General features: G+C 41.2%; 1 protein-coding gene across 2 annotated transcripts in view; it reads left to right on the top strand.

Moving 5' to 3' along the window:
* Positions 1-12,320, top strand: part of STK4 (serine/threonine kinase 4) — a 67,636-nt gene extending 55,316 nt beyond the window's left edge. For both annotated transcript variants that reach the window (XM_033153433.1, XM_033153432.1), the window contains exon 11: positions 10,495-12,320. In XM_033153433.1, coding sequence (XP_033009324.1) covers positions 10,495-10,653 — 159 coding nt within the window. In that variant the 3' untranslated portion in view covers positions 10,654-12,320. The remainder of the gene's footprint in view (positions 1-10,494) is intronic.
* Positions 12,321-15,336: the final 3,016 nt, after the last annotated feature.

Below are 15,336 nucleotides of genomic sequence, written 5' to 3'. Positions count from 1 at the left end.
GCCTCTAGGGTACCATGTGTACATTCCTGGTTTGGTAGACTTTTTGTTTTCTATGAGAACTGCCACCCACTCTCAACCATATTAGGTAATGCATATTATGAGTTCAGCTGAACAGATCCTAAACCTGTTCCTATCCTGTTTTGCTAATGTGTAAAAATCTCCTGGGTCTTCTTAAGTGTGTCTCTTATTCCTTGTTAAGGGAGCTGTGTTTTAGAGCAAAATGGTTCCCCTCCACCACTTTGGAACATCCTGAACCAAAATCCAACATGCAAGCTGTTAAGAATTGCGTTGCATGCTGTAGCCCACAGTGAACATAAATAATTAAGTTGCATTAAAAGCAGAAGCTTGTTCTAAGGTTTTTATTTTTCGGTTCCTCTGAAAGATTAATAAAATCTGTGTTGTAAATTCACAGGAATTTTCTCACAGCCATTCGCATAGCTTTCTGCTTCTCTCCCTGCAACCCATGAAAAATTATACACAAAAGTATATATCAAAACTTCTAAGACTTGGTGTTTGCTGTTCCAGTATCTTTTAATAGCTTTGTTTATCTTGAAAAAGCGTTGACTGCTTTGTCTTGCCTCTGAAAGTGAGAACATTTCTGTGTTGTCCCTCGGGGGGGGGGGCACTCGAGGCAGTGTAAACAATAAGATTATATAAATGATAAATATATAAGATAACAATTAAACGATACAATTCAACAAAACGGATAAAACACAATTCAGCCTGTTTACATGACATATATCACTTGTTGTGCAAATGATCGCAGGTGAGCATTCCATAGATGGGAGTCAAAATTGAGAATGGGATGAAGTACCTGTGACTCTTCCATGGTCCTGCAGGAAGGATGGCAGAGGACCATCATTATAGCAGGCAAAGCTGCTTCTCAGTCATCTTTCATTCTGTTACCGAACTTAGCTAAACACCAGATAAACTTTTGTTCCATGGAGAGTTATTTGAAAACCATTGTTCTAGAATGGTTGCTAAGCCCTACAGAATAAGTGTCAACATGGTGGTATAGGCCTATAGAAGCAACTTGGACGCTAAGAAAACCAATGCCATCTTAAATATATATATTTCCTTATAGGTGATTGGGATGAGAACGGGATAGCTCAGCTGGTAGAATAGGAGACTTAATCTTAGGGTCATGGGTTCAAGCCCCACGTTGGGCGAAAGATTCCTGCATTGTAAGAGGTTGGGCTAGACAATCCTTGTGGCCCCTTCCAGCTCTACAGTGCTATGATTCTAAAATCTGATTGCTGTGAAATGTCAAGCGCTAGAACAAGACTGGGGTTGCTATGCAAGGGGACAAGAGGAAGAAGGTGAACTGTAGTGAGGAGCCTGGGAGAGGCATGCCTGTACTCGGCCAGCATAGCTAGTGGAAAGTGGAAGTTCATGCATCTTTTATTTGAAAGAGAACTTAAATGTATTGATTACAGAGCTCTCTCTTAGCTAAGGGTATTGGAGCAGAGGTGTTCATAATCTTGTAACCAGAATACCTTCCACCCCATGGGGATGCCCAAGCACTTAGCATACTATTTATACTGCCAGAAACTGAAATACAACCACTTCCAGGGTCAAATCTGGTGTCTTACTGCTACTTGCTCTGTATTGATTGTTTTGGAGAGGAGACTTGGACATACTGTATTGGGGTGTTAATTTTTATATAATGCTGCACATTTTCAAAACTGCTTGCTGAAGGTGTGGACCTTGAAGACCAGTCCCTGTTGATGAGTCCCAGGTCACTGCCATACCCAACCATGTAGTGTGCATTCTGATGTGGGCAAGCTTCCTTCTCACTGTAACCGAACTGTGTGCACCTTGCCTGATACATCATTCACCATGCACAGTGTCGGACCTGTGGTGAAGTCATGGCTCGCCTACTTCCCATGGCTCGCCTACTGTTCAGAGGGAGCAGTAAAAGTGAGAGTACACGTCTTCTGCATTTACCCTTCAAATGCAAAGCATCAGAGAAGACTGGTGCCTGGAGAACTCTGCTGTATGTTCTTCGGTAGAAACAATGGGACAGACACACAGACCTGGAGAAAGAAGTGTTATCCTTGTCCAAAATTGCTTTGCTGTGAGCTTGCTTTGAGTCGGAGATGTTACGCTGGGGGCATTCTTATGGCTTCAAAGGGAAAATGAAAACAAGACATCTCTCTGATTCTGCTTGACAAAATTGGTGATACTTTAGACATTCCTTTTTTCTTTAATGTTTTTGTGATTCTTATACTTGGACTTTATTGTATGCCTGATTCCTTCCTTCACTTTTACATTTCCTTTGGCTGCCACTTATACTTCATTTTGTCTTAACAGCACCACCTGCTCCAACCTCATTGCCATCCCCTAGGGAACCTCACAAAGTACCATTGTAAACAATGCTGCTTTAGATGCTTATGCCTGGATTCTCAACAGAGCCATTTTGATTTAAGCTTTTTTAATGCATGGGTGACACAGCTTCAATAAATGTGTTGTCTGAGCGTTCTCAAAGTGGTGCTGGTTTTCCTCAGTATACCACTCTAAAAAGGGCAGGCAAAAAAGAACTGGTTAGTTCCGCAACTCCTAGTTGTGGTACATAGTGTGTAAACTGTATTATCAGATACGTCAAGAGGCTATGCTGCTGGCATTTGATGAAAGAAGAGAGTTAGGTAATTTGAAAGACTCCTTCCTGATCCATATCTCTGCTGCTTCTGTGACGCAAGCAAATAATCAGTTTTCCCACTGATACACAAATCAAAGCTGACTTGAGGTTCCCTACAGAATTTAGATGGGTACATAAGCATTAAAAAGCTCTTGCCAATGATTGCAGCAAATTAAGCATAAAAAAGAAATACAGTGTTTTATAATAAGTATAACATATTTCCTGTTAACAGTTGCATTTCCCTACCATTGCCAACTTGGATGTCAGGTAAGGTGGATTGGCTACTGCTTTTTCCTCGTACCTGCACTTATTTTGTAATCTGTCTATATCATTCTGTTAGGTGGAATGTAAATTGAGTGGTTAATATGCATAACAACAGCACATTGTGCACCTTCACCAGACCTCATGGAGAATGTGCACATAATCCAACTCTTAAGATGGAATTGTGTTGTGTTTCCCAGCCAATATGCATAATCCCCAATAGGCTTTTGGGAATGTGCATATTATGATTGCACTTTGTGCAGATTCTGTCCCACTGCTTAATCTTAGGTGGCCCACTGATCAACTGAGTGAGGCTCCATAAAAAAATAACTTTTGTCGGCAGTCCAATCTCTATTTCTCCACTCTAAGCTGTTCCCCTGTCAACTGAGAAGTTAAAGGGAAACTGGGAGAGTTATGTATGCTGCCTTGAACTCCCTGCAGGAAAGGTGGGATATGTGTATTCATTTTTTTGCAGCAAGCCTTTAAAAATGTATTCCACAAGTAAGAGCCCTGTGGAACTGGCAACCTTGCAAGTCACTTTTGTGATTTTCTGCTCTCATACACTGTATATTTGACTATAGAAAGTAAAACATTTGTGTTTATGCACTCTTACTCTTGTCGCACGTGCATCTGTTTTGTTGCCCTTGAATCATGTAACTTGTTTGGTCTTCAGTGACTGAGCATCAGCCACAAGATACATGTAAAATATGAATAATGTCGTGAATCCAAAAATCTCATTTCTTACTCAGCAGACATCATGCACAAAGGTTTTGAATTAGATGAGAAGTCTTCTATTAAATTTTGAAGAGAATCAAAGCACCCTCTTTCTGTTTGAGATAAAGCACTTCAGTATTAATCATTCTAGACTGGATGACGGACAATTAGTCATCCCAGATTCCAAATGATGCGAAGTGTACCATTCACTTAATAGAAGTCTGGGAATGTATTATTAAAAATAGTTCTGCACTTTCTGAGCATATAACACTGCTTTGCACTGTTCCACACTACTGGTCCGCCTTTGCCCAAAGTTGGCAACTGACTTGCAGTAGCTCCAAAGACTTTCAGGCTAAGATTAGTCTTTTTCTGCTTTCCCACATCATGTAGTCCTGCAGGGCCTGTCCAGTGCTTGCTGCACTGTGTGCTGCCTGCTTCATGGAAAAGGAGGATTCACTGCTATAATTTGCTCCTTTTTAAAAGGGCATGTGTGCTGTGAAGTGATGGAAGTATTGCTGGTGGAAGGTGGGGAATGAATGAGTCCCTTCATCTTGAAAAAGGGGGCACAGCAGCATCTCCACACTTCAACATGCAGCAAAATGCCCATCCAGCAAAAAGTGAAACAAAGGCACTGTGCTGAATAATGGGGATCATTGTGGAGTTTCATCTCTGTAGCGATCCTTGTGCAATCACTTCCCACTTGGTAATATAATTAAAAGTAATGGTGGGAGACAAAACTGCCACAAGCATTATCTTCAGAAGAGCATCCAGAGCAAGTGCTTCACTTTTAAATGGCACCACCAGGCAAAGTGTGGTTTGTTTACACAGTCAAGAGTCATAGAGGGTTGTCTAGTCTAACCTCCTTTTGACTAAAAAGCATGCATGACAAGTGGCCATACAAGATCTGCTTAAAAAGTGAAGGTGAGCCAACCTTCCGAGGGAGTCTGTTCCACTTTGGATGCTACTACCCCAGATCTGTTATCCTGAGACAACAGCCACATTGCACACCCAGCTGAAATAACTTAACCTGCTAGGTTAATCTCTCTCTGCCCTTAAGGCGCACTTGACAGGACTCTGCTTTTGCAGTACCAGACAGACACATAAAAATAAGAAGCTTTTCTAGCTTCTGGTAGACCAATGTGCATGGGGGTTGGGGTGTGCACTCTTTATCAACATAAATGAGGAATTCCAGAGTTTTTCATTCTGGACTTATTGGGTTACTCCATAGACTTATCTATGAAGTTGTAAACAAATGACTTTGCCAGTGTTTAGTCTGGGATTTTGAACTTTATTTTAAATGGTATGTTTGGAAATGTCAGTGCCATTCAGCCTAATTCTGGAGAGGCCTGCAAATGTTCTCTTTCCAGCTATACTTGTCTTGGCCACAGGTCATTGCTCTGCTACTTTACCAAAGCCCCACAAATGCATAGGCTTTGGATTACTTTGTGCATGTGTTAATCTTTTCCGAGCAGTTAAGGGCCCTGAAATGGGAAATTATTTCCTATCTTTTGCTTATATTATAGCAAGTCTCTTCCTGGAAATTGAAATCTGCCCATTCCATCTTGAGGCAACAACCATGTAGCTCTTATAAAATGGTCTCCAGAGGTCAAAAGAGGGGCACAATGCTATAAAGTTATTGAGCAATGTGCCCTTGAGAGTATGAACTGTGACTAATGTGTCTGCTTTGCTGTGTTATGTATTGCCCTTCACTGTTCCTGTTTCATTTAGATTCAGTAAAGCTCAGTGTTTTACTGGCACGTTATTGTGACGGATGAAAGACTATTTTAAATGCAGAAATCAAGGGGGGGGGGGGAAATTGACCCAGTCTACCTTGGTCAGAATCTCAAGGTTTCAAGCATGTTTCTTACGTGTTTGGTGCAAATAAAAAGAAAAAATACATGCTGTAGAACTTCCCTTCTGGGCCATGGGGATTCAAGATGGCACTTCACCTTGTTCTCTAAGGCTGTGTTCTTCAGCCTTTGGTCCAAAGATGTACTACAACCCGAATCATCCCTGACCGTTAGCGAAGCTGGCTGGGGATGATGGGAGTTGTAGTCTAGCGGCATCTGCAGACCCACACTCAAGCACTGCTCTGCAGGCATGCTTGCACAATTGTGTCCTTCTGTCCCCTTATTTTCAAACTTATGGAAGAGTGTAGTGATGTCCATAAGCATCCAAAGTTTGTATTGCCCTACACTGTATATAGCATTCTGTACATAGGCTGCAGAATAAGCAGAAATGGATTGTTTTGAGACTGATGTGTATAAGTGGAGGCTTGTTAATGGTCCACATTACTGCTTAAAATGCATCAGAATCCAATTTTTCAGACTCCCTGCTTGACTTGACCAACTGGGCTCTTAAACCTTTTATTTAATGACACTTGTTTAAAAAAAAATATTTCCCCCCTCCAGCCTTCACCTCAGTTGTTGTATTCATTTGAGCACATATGGTAATAGCAAAGAAATTATAAAAATTAAAGTAACAATATGGTGTTGGGTGATCAAATATGGATGATAGCAAAAGTGTTGAGGAGAGCTAGCTCAAGAGGAAATGAACCAGTTCAATTTTGAGCACAGTACTAAAAAGTATCTGCAAACAGAATGCACATAACGCCCAAAAGTAATCTCCTAATGTACTAATTTAGTCACCGTGCTCTGCAGGCAAGGGCCTCCTGCAGTTACCATCTTATGAGAAGGTCCATTCTGTGAAATACACAGCAATCAGACCGTTAGTATCTACCTTTTGGAATTCCCTCCCCTTGAATATTAGACAAGCACCATTTCTCTTATCTTTTTGGCACCTGACTTGAGCAACTTCCTCTTTCAACAAGCCTTTTAACTTGAGATCTTTCCTAGTCTACATCTGTACTTCCTTGTCACCCTGGGCTCCTTTGGGAGGAAGGGCAAGATGCAAATAAATAGCACAAATAACACAGAGTGCACACACAGAAATGCAAAGGATTTTCATGGGTTCATTTATTTTGCGCTGTGAAATAGTGGGGATATAAGCCAGTCACAGAATGCAGTGGAGATAAATTGTGGGATGGGGCTGCCTTTTGTATCAGGATAACCGCCCTTATCAGGAAAACACTGTTATTTCCAAGATTGCGAAGTGCTATCCTTCACACAGGTGAGAGGGGTATCTCTGTAGCACGTAAAAGCCCTATTCTCCTCCCCTCTAGCATGCACTTTCCTGGCCTGTTAAGGGGTCGTTGGTCTATATCAGGCATGTCTAAAATCCGTTTGGGGGGCCTAATCCGGCCCGCCGGTCGATTTAATCTAGCCCCCGTGGCAGTATACGTCCTGGGGTAAAATCCTTTAAAAAGCTCTCAACAACATTGGTTGGCCCTCACACATGTTCAGTTCATCAAATCTGGCCCTCTTTGAAAAAAGTTTGGGCACCCCTGGTCTATATGCAGCTCCCAAATGACTGTCCACCAGCAGCCATCTGACATTCAGGGAGCCTAAGGTTGGAGCATGCAGGTATGATGGGCATGAATATGCCAAGTTTGGGAGGGGGAGAAAAACAATTACCATCACTTATGATGATAGATAGTAATTCCTTAGATCATAAAGGCATAAGATTCCCTCTTCTCATGCAGGCACTATAGCTAACATAAGGATGGGTTGTGCCCTCCCAGCCTATTTTTATTTTGTCTTTCCATATCTATTAAAAAGTACTAATTGGCAGACATGCCTTAATACACACAGGGAGAGGATATTGGACCTCCTGCCCTTTAGCTTGCGGTGTATTTTTGGATACTTTTGACACACAATCACTGCCAAAAGCTTCAAGGGCGTACTCAATTGATCTAAACTTTATTCACGAACGGTGCTAACTGCAATAGCCACACTCTCATTTCTGAGCATGTAGACAGTCTGTCTCCACTTAAGCAGCAGTGTGAGCATTTATATAAAGTATTAATTTTAAGGATTTGTATACTGAATTATTTCACTTTTGTGTTTAATGTTGGTTAGAGTGCTGTAAGATTCTGTCTTGTCTTCTGAAATGATATAACCAAGTATCAAATCCATATTTTATCATTCTTTAACATGGAATTTAAAATCTCGCTTCAAAGTGCAATGTAGTTTTTTACCTGGAATAATAAATTTGCATCCTTTAAAAATGTTTTTGTACACTATAAAACTGCTGACTTGTCAATAAAACATGCATAGATTTTTTTCTCAGGCAATTGTAATATCACGAGTTCTCATGACCCTTGTATTATAGACTAAACAAGAATATTTTTTCTTACACTAAATGGGTCTATTGTTATTTTATTAAATTTCTGTGTGTGCATAAATGCTGGGTGGGGAATCCATGGCCTTCCAGATGTTGCTAAACTACAACTCCCTTGAGCCCCAGTTAGCATGACCATTGACCCAAGATGATGGGAGTTGTAGTTCAGCAACACCTGGAGGATGATGTGTTCGATATTCCCTGCTGCAGCACCAACACCAGTAGAAGCCATGCAGCTGTTGAAAGAATAATCGCACTTGTTGTCCGTGTAGAGCTGGCTTCTTCGTTGGCAGTGGGAAAGTTACTGCATAGTATGGATTATGTATTGGTGCAGAAATAACATGGGTAGTGACAAAGCTACCTAATAACTTCGCAGCTATCCATAATTTTTTGGGGAAGGACATTGATTTTATCAGATATTCAAGGTATATACACAATTGAGAACCTAAATGTGACTCTTGGTACGAAAGAGAAGGGCTGGTTGTGCAATGAAAATGTGGAGAGTGAGATCTCCCCCCTCATTGCACTTGGAACCTTTGACATATCTGTGTTCAATGCAATCAGTTAAATAGTCTCTCTTCTCCTCCTCCTCGTCACTGAGAGCCAGAGTGCTGCACTTGCTAGAGTGTTGACTTAGAACAGGAGGACATGGGATCAAATTCTGCTCAACTGCAAAGCGCACCAGGTCTCCACGCCCTGCCCCTTCCTCCCCTGACCTGTCACATGTTGAGTGCTAAGCTCTGCATCTTCAGCTCAACATGACTAGAATCCTCCTTCAAACCTGTACGCTGAATGTGCAAATGCCAGGAAGGAGGGTGGGACTGGCGTACATGGGAGACCTGGGGGTGGAACCAGAATGTGCGCCTTCTACAAATTACACATTCAAAGAAGGTTTCTTCCCATACACATACCACCAGTAAAAACTCTCAAGGCAGGATTCCTTTAAAATAATCCCCTGGCAAAATAAACAAACAAAAACTGGAAATCTTTGTCCTATGTCCTGAAACACTCAGGACGGCCTCTTAGAGATTCAGAAGAACTCTAAGGCTTGAAGAAAATTCTGTAAAACATCTGGTAGTCATTTAATGGTTAGGGCTGACTGATCTCTTTATATACACCCTTAGCACTGAATTAATTTTTTCTGTCTTTACTGTTATACTTTATTATATTCTGTCAGCTCCTGAGGGCTGAACATTGAACAATCACCTTCTTTAAAACAGATGTTATAGAATTGTAGCAGTTCCCATACATCAACTTAAAGGGCTGTCAGCTAAAGCTGCGTTAATGTGCATGCATAATGCATCTGATGGGGAAAGTGCTTTCCCCCCCTAATGAACAACTTCCTTACAAGATAGGCAAAAATCTGTGCCCTCTTGCTAAAGTACTTATTTCCCTTGTGCAATAATACTCTATGCATTATTGAAAAGTTTTAAAGCAGTTGCTAGTGGTAGAGGAGGGGAGAAGACCTTACCTTGCAAATAATGACAATAATGAAATTCCACAAAGTCATGCTTCATTACTGTTTACAACTTTGGGGTGTCTTCTGTAGGACCAGGAGGATTTAGAGCATGATACACAATACTACTTTACAGTGCTGATGTGATGAAATTCATCACATCTCTGTGTTAACTAAGGCAAGCTTCAGACATTCCTGGCTGCTACGTATTGCACAGCCCAGAAGCCATGCACTGGTACTGTCTTGTTTCTGGTCTGAAGTAATTGGAACAAGGCAAGGCACTGCTTAAAAGGAAACACCACCTCTCTCATTGGAGTCTTAATAGTTTCAGCCACCAGCTTGTTTAGTGATGAAAGATTGTATTCATTCCCTGCCATCTAATCTAATAATCCCTGGGGTTTTGATCCAAGCAGAAGATTGGGAACACCGAATTGGGCAAACAAATTATGTGGATGTCCACTACTTGGTAACAAAAGGCACAGCTGATTATTATTTGTGGTGGGAAGTGGGTTGAGCAAAAGATGAGCAAAAGATTCCTGCATTGCAGGGGGTTGGACTAGATGACCCATGTGATCTTTTCCAACTCTACAATTCTGTGAATCTCCATATATACAAAGACAGTGCTCAACATGGAGCCAAGTGTGTAACTGTACATAATATTGCAAATAGTTTCCTTCCTACTTCAAATACTTTATTTTTTTAAAAAGGTTTAAACTCCCTTTTCTCACTTCATTGAAGTCAGGTAGAAGCACAGTGTTATCTGTATTTTGTGTATTTAAAGGTTTGTGAATCTGTTTTGTTACATAAGAAGCTTTGAGTTTCTGGAGCCCGAGGCTTGGGACATCCCTTAAGAGGAATCCTTCTCAAGATACGCTGTTTCTAGTTCTGGAGGGTTGGGGCAACTCTCCAGAACAGCATTGAAGTGGTTGCAGGGAACAACTGCAAGGAAAAAGGATTAACTATAATTACCTTTCACCAGAAATGGAAAGGCAACTCAGGATCTAAGTCAAAGTTTTTTTGTAGCCTTTCTCAGTAAATTTAATGGGATTCAGAATTGTTACTCTTAAAGTAGAGCCCTTTTACTTTATTGCTCAGAAGAAGCAGAGTAAATTTTCCAGCACAGGCCCTTTGTTAAGCTCCAGGTTTTCTGCTGTTGCAAACTCACTGCTTTTGTGTTTTTCTTCAGCTGAGAAACTGGACTGTTGAAGAACTTCAAAGAAGACTCGGGGCGCTTGACCCCATGATGGAGCAGGAGATAGAAGAAGTTCGCCAAAGGTATCAGTCAAAACGGCAGCCAATTCTTGATGCCATTGAAGCAAAGAAGAGACGCCAGCAGAACTTCTGAGGAAAGCCTGCCAGTAGAATCCATCATCCCTAACAATAAACTGTGTTTCTATGACTACTGTGTAGGTGGATTTCTGTTTTAAATGGTCCGGTTTTCACGTGACACTAAGCCAAACCATAGCTTAGCATGAACAAATTCCCAGAGAGGAGATGGTGGCTTTGTTCCTACTCTGGTCAATCTGCTGTGCTACACCGAGCAAAGCCGTGATTTGGCTTAGTGTGTCCTCTGAACCCAGTCTTGTGATTTAGCTCTCACAGTCAAACCACATGCTGTAACCAAGGTTTTTCCTATGGTTTATGATTTGGAGAGAGCTAAGCCATAAGCCCAGGTTCAGAAGACACATTAAATCAAATTGCAGCTTAACACAATGCAGTGCAACAGCAACATGACCAGGGAGGAGCAAAATGCCTGCTTTGTGTTAAGCCATGGCCTGGCCTAGTGTTGTGTGCAAACGATGGCAATGTGTTAGCAAAGCAAAGCAAGCCAGTGGCTGCTTCCTCCATTTACTGTAGCACCTTTTCAAACTCAGGAATGCCATTATGTGGAGTCCTCATGAACAGATTATGCTTGTGTTTCAGTGTTAGATGTGTTCTGAATAGATCGCATGTTGCTTCAGAGAAGTCCTGTTACTTTTGGAGCCAGTCTTTATATATATATATAATAAGTAAATTGGAGCAACAATAGGAAACAGACTAAAAGAATGTTGGTGCTCAGATGGCCAGTCAGTCTCACAGGCCTGTTTTCTGCCTTGTGGGTTTATCCCACACTCTGGCGTGAGGCTGCCTCATTGGTTCATGAAGAAAACAAAGTAGGTAAACTAGTGTCATTCGTTGGATGCACTTAGGTTGGACTGCAAGAATGCAAACATATGCTTATTTTTGTGAAACTCTTAAGTGCTTGTGAAACCAGAAACCTTGCACACTTCTCTGTTCGCCTAATTTGTCCCAATAAAAGATGCATAGCTTAACTTCCATATCTCCTTTATGCAGCAACCACTTTGTATTAAACTGCTCCCTCTTTAAATTTCCCCCTGTTACTGTTTAATGGTACTCTGGAAATAGGTTTTTAAAAGAAAAGTGATTCACTAGCAAAAATGTGCAACCTGCTCCAGCGTTTGAAAGGGAATATAAACTCTCTTTGTCCCTTCCAGAAGCCTCTAAATGTCCCATGCCTTACATTCCCCCTTTTAAAGCATTGAATTTCAGGCTTATATTTATATCCTTTCCACTGTGTACTTTATGAGTGAATGCTGATAACGTTTGAGTGATTTCTTGGTATTTTTTAAATATATTAATGTGAAACTAACCCATCACTCAAGAAAACGTGAATCCTACTTTGTGTTTCTTCAGAATTCCTTGCAGCAGAGGAATGTCAAAGTAATTGCAACTCAGGAAATTAGGAACTCTCTTGAGATAATGAGAGGTTTGAAATATTTAAGGAATTGCGAATGTTTATGGGCTTTGCTATTTTGAGCTTAATTTGTTTGAGGCTTGCAATATTAGTTTTAAATTTTAAACTAGAACGTGTTTTCTGTTTATTTGGAAAGGTTAAGGACGTCAGTTAAGATTAAAATAACAATCTGTTGGCTCAAAAGAATAATTTCAAAATGCCCTTTTAGGAAAAGCTTGATGTGTCAAGCTTAATAAAGCAATTTCATTCATTTCTAAGCAGCGGGATTCCTGCTAAAACAAAGTGTGCGAGAGTCTGATGCTCTGTGCAATTCTCACTGATTGCTGTTGGATTTGCACAAGAGAAATTTATGATGGAATGTGCCTGTGGTTATTGGCCTCCCCAGGTTTCACAAGTATCGGAACACAATGACCAAGCTCTATAAAAAGGCCTGTTGCTTCAACATGTGAATTAAGGGAGCACGAAAGTCTTCCAGTCCAGCAGCAGCTCTCCTGTGCCTCCTAAATTGCTCCTCAGAGGGCCCCATGACCTTCAGAGGGTGCATAGGAAGTGGGTAGTTAAAATGTCACATTTGTGGCTGGAAGGCAACATGCCTGTTGCATCCTAGCCAGTCTCTACAGTTCTTGATGTTGCAGTGTGATAAACTGGAACTGCAATAAAGGCAGAAATGTGCAGATACACTTCCATTCTTGCTGCTCAAGGCCTGAAACTTATTTGTAACAGCCCGTGTGTAACTTCTGTTTTACTCTGCTTGCAGCAGAGGATTAAACACTCTGGTACTAACCGTTTAGGGTGGGTGTGGGGAAGAGATCATGACCTAGCCTCCAATCTCTCCTCTTCACTTATCCCAGCTGCACTGTGGCCATTAATTCTGTACTCTCATCCCAGTTGCACCGTAGGCCATGCATTCTTTTGCATGTGGTGCGTGTGACCTGAACCAAGTTTACGTTTCATGAGCTAGTGGGGAATGGTGAAGTCATCCAAGCCTTTCCTGCTGCTGAAGGAAGATTGTCATCATTGTAAGCAGAGCCCAAGCTCTTTTCAAAAATCTAGGGAAGCATTGCTGTTAAGACCACCTGCTGAAGAGCAGTAGTTTGATTGCCAGTGTTTCTCTTTCTACCGACCTGGCCAAGGATATCTTTGGCTTAACCCAGATCAGGGATGGGGAACCCCTGGCCCTCCACATGTTGCTGTGACTCCCAACACACAAGGACGCTGGGAGCCAATGCCCAGACATTATGGGAGTTGTAGTCCAGTAGCAGCTGGAGGGCCACAGGTTCCCCATCACTGCCCTGGCGGGAGAAGCCCTAAAAAAGGTGAGCAGAAATTAGCAAACCAGTTGTGCAAGTTCAGTGACAGAAAGAGAAGTATTAAAATAAACCAAAGTAATTATGTTCCCTGTAAAGCCATGCTGATCAGCTACTGTTCGAGTATATACAGTTTGCAACACAAGCTAACCTTTTGAAATACTCGTTTTTGTTAATGGTTCTAGCAAATAGAAATCTGCCATGAAAGGCTAGAAAGCCAGTCATTTGCAATTTTAACTATGGAGGTGCAAGCAAAGGGGTAAAGTGAGGGGATGCTACCTGCAGTAGAGATGTACTTTATTTACTGCACAAGTAAATTTATTTTGCACCCCCCCATCTACTGTTTCCTTGCTTTAAATGCAATTTTTGACTGTGTGAATCAGGTGGGAGGACCTTTCTCAGTAATCTCTGAAGCCAGATGGCTGCTAAAGTGGGTGCCTTTTGCCTCTGGTTATGATGCCTACCCCACAGTATGACACATTCAGGTATTAAGGTGAGTAACTTGCTCTCACATAAAGGAGATGGTCCTTTAGCTAGGAATCTTTGCCTTTACAATATGTGCCATGGTAGCAGGGAAATACATGTGTTTGGGATGTCTTGTCTGCAACCAGCCAGACTCTTAATGAGTCTCCTAATGAAATAATACTATTTTTGTTGTGGAAGCAAGTGATTGAAAAAGCACAACAGTCTCAGTAACGTAGTTCCCCCCCCCCCCAAATTCTTCTGCAGGAATATATCACTTCATTTATCACCCAGATTGTAATTTTAGGGACTTCTTCTGAAAGAATGCTGTCCAGAGCAAACAGTGTTTAAAGCAAGGTATTCATATACTTATGAAATCTCATTCTCATGGTTGATGGGTCCATAAGCACAACTTGAAGCATTCCAGATAAGCTGCCATCTTCTCTTCCTACCGCCCTAAATCAAGTGTTTGCTGTTGGTTCTGTGAGACACTTAAATGTGAAGTTAGTCGCTTTAATGTTTTGTAATGAAGTTAGCACATCATGTCCAGTGTAACTTGAAATTTCTCTTTTGTAGAGATTTATCTGGTTTTGTATATATTAGAATGGATTGGAACCCTTAGTTTGTATATGTATGAAAACAACTTTTTATTACATGTTTCTTTTGAGTATGATAACAGGAAAATAAACTGTTCCAATAAAAAAAAAGTTTGGTTTTTATGGTTTAAAAGATACTGATGTGACCTAAGTGTATGATAACTGATGTTTCTGTGGAACAGGATCTACTGGAAGATACTGGGATGATTTGCAGTACATTTGCAGCGTTTGTTGATTCTCAGTTGTTTAATGATAGGAGCAACAGCAACAAAATTGATCTTCTGAAATGAGGAAAGCTTGGTATTACCAGCAGTGAATGTTTTTGTGAAAGGACTGTGAGTTCCAATTAGTTCTAGTACTGAAAACAAAATTCCTCAGTTCAAGGTAGTTTAAGGCTAAAGGTGTGTTTTTTGCACTAGTTTCTAGTTGGTCGATCCCAGGGTTCTATTTTTTTTTTTAACAAAGAAGATTCTGCAAGCCTTAAGTCTAATACCACCTAGTGACTAAAATGTGCAATGACACTAGCCATACAATATGTATGTCTACTCAGAAGTAAGTCTCACTGAGTTCAGTGAGGCCTACTTGCAGGTATGTGTGTATCTATACAGTCGTACAGTACATTGGATCCCAAATGCCACAAACCCGGAAGTGAGTTTGCAAATGTTCTTTGCAACCCAAATGACTGACACAGCTTCTTTGGCTTCCGATTGGCTGCAGGAGCTTCCTGCAGCCGATCGGAAGCCGTGCCTTAGTTTCCGAATGTTTTGGAAGTCAAATGGACTTCCGGAATGGATTCCGTTCGACTTCCGAGATACCACTGTATCTTGGTCCATGTGCATTACCTTAACTTCTCGATGGAAGGCTCATTTGTGTTCCAGGAGGATGGATTCAAAGACTGCAAGAAGATA

This window comes from Lacerta agilis, chromosome 6 (genome assembly GCF_009819535.1).
Source record: "Lacerta agilis isolate rLacAgi1 chromosome 6, rLacAgi1.pri, whole genome shotgun sequence".
NCBI classification, from domain to species: Eukaryota; Metazoa; Chordata; class Lepidosauria; order Squamata; family Lacertidae; genus Lacerta; species Lacerta agilis.
This window is presented reverse-complemented; position numbering and strand designations above follow the sequence as displayed.